The following is a 7,971-nucleotide window of genomic DNA, read 5'->3' as shown; positions in this document are numbered from 1 at the left end:
CTCCCCCTCCCCTCGACTCCCCCACCATCACCACCAGTGTGTGCCACAGACCTGCAGATTGCAAAACACTGATTAATCTCAGCTTGGCAAGATGAATCTGATTCATATCGCTTGGACACGGCCAAAAGGAGCCAAAGTTGGGGGGGGCAGAGGGGCGGATACACTTTTAATGTTTAAAATATGTTCCTTTTTATCCAGAAATAGTGGTGCAATCCCAGAACAACAGCCATATTTGTGAGAAGTTAAGGCCACCGTTGCTGATTTTAATTCAATTTCTGAATGTTACACACAGCCTGATTTGACATGCTATAACAGAACTGACTATCTTATCAAATCATGAAGCAGTGAGGAGATCTGATCGGGACTGAAGCCGGAAGAAACAAATCAGATGTGAGATAAACCTTTATTTCTAACTGATAAGAGCTAGAAATACCATAAACCACAGTTGAGTTGCATTGGTAACATCGATGGTTAGTGTTCTCCTCACACCCTTTAGCTGCAAAGTATCGGGGGGCACCCAGTGTCAGGTAAGGGCGTGCTGTGATAGACTGCACTGGAAACCACAGTACGTCAACCCCAAGAGGTGTGGTGAGGGAGGGGAGGCCGAGGAATGTGTGTTTGTTTTTGGTTTCCATCTGCAGATAAGAGCAGCCGCAGTTTAAAGGGCTGGGTGCGTGAATGTCTGCTGGTGATATCTGCAGTGTGCAAAGCAAACCGGGCAACTCCCACTAGGCATCAGTGAGTGTGTGTGTGTGTGTGTGTGTGTGTGTGTGTGTGTGTGGCATTGTGTACACAGGAACATAGTAAAGTATGTATGAGAAGATAGACCAGACGAGCAATGTATCCATCAAGACACAGAATGCTACACGCATCTACCATCTGCCCTCATAAGCTTCCTAACAAACACATGTATTCATGATATACTACACACATCGGCCTTCGTCAAACACAAGTCCTTGGTTTGTTTGAATTAACACAAGACAGTTGACAGCTGCAGGGTGTATTAGTACAGAATATATTTGAGTGAACGTAAAGCGTTTCCTTTCTGCCTACTAGCAACAGCTCATGTGTGCCAAACAGGCGTGTGAGCCACTGTTTAAAGCAACTGTGTCAGTACCCTTGGTACTCGCTTAAGCTTCAACTGTGAGGCCAGTCAACACATGTTATCGTTCTCATTAACGGGTCTGTTAGGATGGGGAAGAAGCCCTTTTTTTCCCTAGTTATTCTTTAGAAAAATAACCAAACAAAACGGATAAGTCCTATGTAGTAGAAGTACTCTCCCCTGTGAGATGCAGATAAGCTTTGGTGAAGTCATTTACAGACGAAAGCACATTTCCCTAAAAGCTTATCATTGCTCAATCAGCTCCAGCGTGTTCCCAGAAATAGATGGGGCTGAGGGGTTGGACGAAGGCAAGGGACTGAAAAGCCATTAACCGGTTTTTGTTTTTTTTATTTCACTGAGGAGGGTGACATTACCATAAGGCCCTGTCGACTGGCTGGGACCACAAGCTGAGTTGAGCTCCACCTGTTTTTATGACAGGTGGAGGGGGGGGTTGGCTCCGGATTAGCATCAATAGTGTTGCTGGCAATGCTTCACTCTCACTCTCACTCTCACTCCGTCACACTGCTCCATGCCTTTCCCATTCCTTCTTCTTTTTATCAAGCTCCTGCGTCTCTGTGCTATTCTGATCCCATATTCAGCCTCGTCTCACTTGGATTTTCACCTCACTGGTATTCTTAGAAGCATATTTTATATGGCATTCTCATACTCTATATAACACTTTCTCGCTTATTTGCTACTTTAAATCATAGCATGCCAACCTTTGAGCATCTTAAAATAATGCACTGTGAATTAAAGACCAGAAACCTTCTATTTAATACAATGATACATTAGGTTTCATTACTTTAACATATTCAAACTATATTCTACTATAGTATATTCCAAACATAACCTCCCCAACCATCAGCGCTTTGTTGTATTTGCAGAACTACGGTTTGACAGAAATTTTGGGCTGAAATAAATCTGAGTACTACACCAAGTATTATGATAACAATCTAATTTATATCAGAAGAAAACAGAAAAACTGATCTAGTGACAGTGATGCCCTTTCATGATTGCTGGAGGTTATAGTACACGCCCCCTTTTCATTTACAACTACAGGTTATCAGTCTCAGCCTTTTATATGAGCTATTGACTCCAACCCTGTGTAGAGAAATCGAAACTGGATTTAGAAAAGAGTTGATGTGCGTGACACATCTTATCTCCTGTTCAAGCAGCTTGGAGGGACACAGTCCTCAGATGTGATGTGCAGAAGACCATTCACAAAAAGAACCAGCAGACGGATCGGGGGAGGGGGGGGTTAATCCATCAAAGGTATTTTCAGAATGACCTGTTCCACACCCGGGTGATTCTACATGTACACAAACACAGTGTCACAGAGCAAGATAAGCAAACACACTCCCACCCAACTCTAACACACACAGTATCAGTCACTGAGACACACCCACACACACACACACACACACAGGCTGAACTCAGAGCCTATCAAGAGTGTATCAGGGGACACGCAGACTGACAGGAGATGATGAGCTGGTCCCAGAGGGGCCATGATACGCCAGCAGGGTCAGGGGCATTTTAGTCAGCCAGCGCCGGCATGATACAGTCCAACAACCTCTCATCACAAGAAACAGCAGTAAACATGAGTGTCTCAACTTAAACAGTGGAAGACAGGCACTAAAAAGATCTGTTTTACTCTGATGCTGCAGAGGGAGGTTATTGCTGAAACCATACGTTGATTAAGCTACGATCAGTCTCAACAATTTTATCAAATAATATAGGCAGCAAAACAAATCCAAAGCTTTAGTGTTACTTTATATATTTGTAGAAGCAATTTTTGTAAAGGTGAAATAACAAAAACTAAATCCAGTAAAGGCCTCTTGAGTTTGAATCACTTCAGGCCTGATTTCAGTCCAGACGTTTTGTCCCCGGCCCCAGAACATACCAGAACTCTCTTTGGATCCTGTTGCATAAAACGTGCTGCAGTTATCCATTAACAGGCCACATCCTTGAGGACACTGGGTGAAATGTAACTGGCCAGCTTAGCATTCAGCTACACTCTCCAGTACAGGTTTTAGTATCGTTTTCCAGCATTTCATGATCTATTTTATCATTTAAGTTAATAAGTGACTTGGCTAACTCTCTGGAGGAGGAGGAGGAGTTTTTTTATTGTTTTTTTTTTTTATCTGGCCTCCCATCAACAAGGAACAGCACTCAATATCTTGAATAAAAGCACTTTAGCAGATGCTTTGTTGTGATTTTCATCAGAAGACGTCTGCTTAACCCGTCATCAAAACAGTCTGTTATTTGTTATCTGTTACTTATGATGCCGTTTGTTACTAAGAAACCATTTAGCTTTGACCCATGTCCCACGAAACATGGCGGCATCTTCCAGGCACAGTCTCAGATCTGTATTCTTCTACTTGTACTTCAAGGTTTCCGCCCGTCTGCTGTGAGGTTTATGCCTCTGAAATTTAAAAAGCCTTTTAGCCAACAGCCTTGTCTCACATACGAGTTCCTCCTTTAGTTCAGGAGGTCATCAGGTTTGACACAATCACACTCCCAGTATCCATATGTGTAATGACACCTGGCTCAAGGGCAACGGTTAGCCAACACAGCCTGCATAAGTGTGAGCAAATGTTGCTGCGGCCTTGTGTACCAATATATCAGTGTAACAGGCAGAGGATATGAAATGTGTCGAGGTCTGTAATACATCATGCAATGTTGCATAAATACATTTTTTGACCCGTTCTATTGTGAGTGAACTGTCTAAGCTACATACTAATGTACCAAACAGGTGACCTACAATGGATGGGGGTGTATTTGGGACAAACCTGACTCTTCTGACCTCGGGACAGAATACTGGATCTGTCCAGGCATGTTACAAAACTCTATTATTCTCTGCAAAACCTCCTTTTAAACCCGTGTCCACCAGCTCAACCACACAAAACAATGACAAACTGAACAAGTGTAATTATTTTCAAGCTTTTTAATACAAACTTAATAAACTATCAGTCCCTCTTAACATGTAAGACACTGACTCCAAATACTTTGTTATACCGTTTGTTTTATCAAGTATTGCACAATGTAGGTACAAAATTAATATACGATTACATTTTGTCCATAATATAGCAAAAATCTTTAAATTCTTAACAGAAAATACAACTCTTATGTTTTTCAAAAAAGCAAATATTCTTAAATCCCACCACTACGGAATATTCTGTACACAATCTTTAGAATAGTCGATGTTTTTTAAAGATGGATTCATTTTTATAATTTCAATAAAAAAAGAAAACATAAAGTTGCTGCAGCCATCACAGATCACTGGAGTAGTAAAAAGATATAAATGCAATACCATGTCGTAGAAACAATAGATACTCTGATATTTTACAAACTCTGTACTAAATTAAATTATACAATTAGAAAAAAGACCAGGAAATCCCACTTATTTGTGCCAATTTCTTGAAAAAATTGGCGGTGTCCAGTTATGTTTAAATACTGAAAGAGGCCATGACTTGTGGTGGTGTTTTTTTTGTCTTTTTTTTATATCTTAAAACAGTCACATAAAAAAAAAAAAAAAAAAAAAAAAAAAATTGTGCTTGGTTGGCAAAAGAAAAACAATGATGCATGTTGAAGTTTAGGTAACCAAGCTTGGACATCTTGTACTAAAGGTTTAACTCAAGGGGGCAAAGATATTCACCCTCGGGCTCATGCTCTTAGACTCGTTACATAGATCTTACAGCTGACAAGTCGCTTTTTCCTTTTATCCATGACATTCTGTTCTTGTTTATATGTTGTTGTTTTTTTGCAATATGTGCATTTGTGTTTGTTTCCCCCCGATCACATTATCTCTGGTCGTTTCTGTGTGAAGTAGTAGCTTAAGTAGTACCTTTTACGTGTACTAGTTGGCCATAACTGGCTGGAATTGCTGGTTAGAATACTGCATGTTGTTCAAGCTGAAATTCAAGCCATCCATAAGGGACTTGTCGTTAAGGCCACCGTAGGCCGCAAACATGTCAAAGGCATTGCTGTACTGCAGCGGGCTGAGGCTGAGCGAGCTGTCTCCGGGGAAGAGAGCACTCTGGTTGCCCTGAAGGCTGGGGAACACAAACTCCTTGGCATTGGGGGACAGGGCCGAGGGCTTCTGGTGCTGCTGCTGCTGCTGCTGCACCCCGAGGCCCAACCCGTACAGAGAGTGCATGGAGGTGGAGATGGCTTTCTGTTTCAGGAGACTGTTCACATTCAGGCCCAGGTTGGTGGGAGAGGTACGCGCCACCTTGTTCCCAGCACTACTGCTGCCGTTGTTGTTGTTGTTGCGTCCGCTGCTCTTCATCTTAGTGGAGCCGAACTTGGTGGCGGCGAAGGTGGCTGTTGTGAAGGTTAAAGGCTGCGCGGAGCGGGGCATAAAGGTGGGGCTGACGGCTGCGGAGTGGCCGAACGGAGGGGAGGGTGAGGTGGAGCCCGGAGAGGCTGCGTTCACAGGCTCACTGATGGGCATGAAGACCTGTGCGTCGGGATTGAAACTGTTCTTGATCTCCTTGTCCAGATCCATCCCCCCACTGCTAGCTGCGCTTTCGTTGCTGTCGTCGACATACAAAACTTTGACGGGCCCCTTCTCTCCGATCTGATAGGACACCTCGTAGGGGTCGATCCACACGCTGAGGTCCTGGGGCAGGTTGTTGCGGACGTCCTCGATGTCCAGCCCGCTCTGTTTGGCTGCCTTCTCCACCACAGGGTCCACCTTCTCCCCCACGTGGATACATCTGAATCCTGAGCCCTTGAATGGCTTTTCCGGGTACCAGTGTCCCTCATATTTCTGCTTCAGCTGCCTCTCCAGCTCCTCGCCGAAAATGTTGACCCGCCGTCTGGGCAGCTTGTTATACAGGTACGAGATGATGAAGTTGAGAGCTACTTGGATTTCAAGCTGCATAGCTAACTGCCGACGTTTACCAGGTGCGTGAAGATTAGGTGTGTCTGACCTTGAGCGTGTCCACTGGGTCTGCTTTGTTTATCCGTGGTTGGCGACACAGAGGATCTCCAGGCAGGATGGCGAAAGCAACCAGTATTTGGATAAAACAGGTTCAAAAGCAAAAGTGCTGGTTTTGTAGTGAAGTGATGTTCTCCACAGGGTAGGATATTTCTTCCTGCAACAATTGGTAGAGGGAAAAAAACCAAAACTTAATCATTCATTTCAAAATGTTAACAAATGTAAATACTACCAAGAACCATGATTTGAAATGTATACAAGACAGATTATTCTCCTTTTGACCACAACTAGTGCAGACTTTAGTCAGTGCCCTTTAAACAATAGTGCCAGTGCACGTTGCTGTTTTGACTGCTGTGAGCTCAAATATCTAAAGCTGACTGTCACACAACAGTCCTCTGAAGTGGAATCTCACAGCAACACTCTAAATGTGCAGCAATGCAGAACCATCAACACAGAGCCCACTGATCCTGGATCAGGCCATCCTTCTTGTCCATCTGGCATTTGCTGTTTATGTAAACGTAAAACAAATAACCTGGGTATTGAGCAGGTTAACCTCACACTAATACTCAGGAATCCCGTTACATAACACTGGACAGCCTCCAGAGCCGGAGACAGGAAGAGGAGCTGTTGCGTTTGAGTAACAAAAACGTTCAACTCAAGTGAGGAAATAATGCAACCCGGAGGAGAAAATGATTCATGTGGATTTCAGAGTGTACCATCTCATCCCGGGGGGCTGGATGAGGAGCGGGGTCTGAGCTTTTCCTACTTAAAGAAAAAAAACAATGTCGACATAATACTCATTATGCATTATTGCTACACCCATATGTTTGGCAATTCTACCCAGAAAAAACGAAATACTTGAACGTTACAACACGTCCTTAGAATGGAAATGTCACCAACTAGAAAGAGACATCCTCAGAGATGATCACCACAGAGAGGAGCTCCACTGAGGGCTCTTCAGCTACCTTCATGGATTCATGATTCATGGGTTCATGCATGCATGTATTCACCCAGTGGAGAGGTGTGACCTGCATGGGGACAGAGCTGCAACATGTCTGAGGCTCCACCCGGCTACAGGGCTTCACCCAGCCGTCAAGCTCAACATATATTGTTGCAATTGGACAGAGTATGCAACAATCTGCTGTCTGTCAGCCCGTCAAGAGATACAATGAAGCGCAGTGTGAGCGGTGTGCATTAACACATCCGACCTAAGTGCGCTTCTCTGGGGGGACAGTGTCTCTGTGTGACCCGAGATTAGGAGGAAAAAGAGATATTACACACTTAAATGGAATGCACACACACACACACACACACATGCATGCATGCACACACACACACACACACACACACACCCAGTCTCCTGACGCAGCAGATGACCAGTAACACTGTGGACACACACACAGACTCCAAAAAACACACCAAGAAAAGCAGAAACAAGCTGAAAATACTTACTTTTTTTTTGTTTGTTGTAAAAAAAAAAAAAAAAATTCTTAAGTACCGTTTAGTTAGTGCAAATAGAAAAAAACAGAAAAAAAAAAAGTATAAATACTTTCTTCACATAGAATATATTATCAAGGTTACAAAAAAAGGTATTCCAGGACATGCAGGTGTGAGAGCACTGGGTCTGCTCGGGGTTCGGAGCTTAAGGTGGTTCTGGTTTTGCGTCCTGGTGCAGAGAAGCTCCCACCTCTCCGGGAGTTGCGCTACTTCGTCCCCTGCTGCTCCTGAGCTGCCTGTATTTATAGCCTCCCTCCTCCACCGGCAGGAGGGAGGCGGGGATGCGGTTTCAGAGGTCAAAACAATACGGGCAGGCGGTGATTGGTCCACAGTCAGAGTCCATGGTGTCTGAGCTGGGTGCTGATTGGCTGCTCTGAAATGTCAATCTGTGATTTATGATTCTGTGAAATGGGAGAGACGCCTCTGCTTG

At 43.9% G+C, this 7,971-nt stretch overlaps 1 protein-coding gene across 1 annotated transcript; it reads right to left on the bottom strand.

Moving 5' to 3' along the window:
• Nucleotides 1–4,037: 4,037 nt before the first annotated feature.
• Nucleotides 4,038–7,743, bottom strand: LOC129098398 (protein Tob1-like). Its single transcript, XM_054607400.1, has 2 exons — nt 7,497–7,743; nt 4,038–6,201 (listed from the first exon to the last, which is right to left on the bottom strand). Exon 2 carries the CDS (start codon nt 5,985–5,987, stop codon nt 4,959–4,961), a length of 1,029 nt encoding a protein of 342 aa, XP_054463375.1. The 5' UTR covers nt 5,988–6,201; nt 7,497–7,743; the 3' UTR covers nt 4,038–4,958.
• Between the last annotated feature and the right edge of the window lie 228 nt (nt 7,744–7,971).

This window comes from Anoplopoma fimbria, chromosome 11 (genome assembly GCF_027596085.1).
Source record: "Anoplopoma fimbria isolate UVic2021 breed Golden Eagle Sablefish chromosome 11, Afim_UVic_2022, whole genome shotgun sequence".
NCBI lineage: Eukaryota > Metazoa > Chordata > Actinopteri > Perciformes > Anoplopomatidae > Anoplopoma > Anoplopoma fimbria.
The sequence above is the reverse complement of the archived record's forward strand: the minus strand, read 5'-3'. Positions and strand labels throughout refer to the sequence as shown.

Excerpts from the sequence above, each read along its gene's own strand:
- LOC129098398 (XM_054607400.1), bottom strand. The coding sequence starts at position 5,987 with ATGCAGCTTGAAATCCAAGTAGCTCTCAACTTCATCATCTCGTACCTG.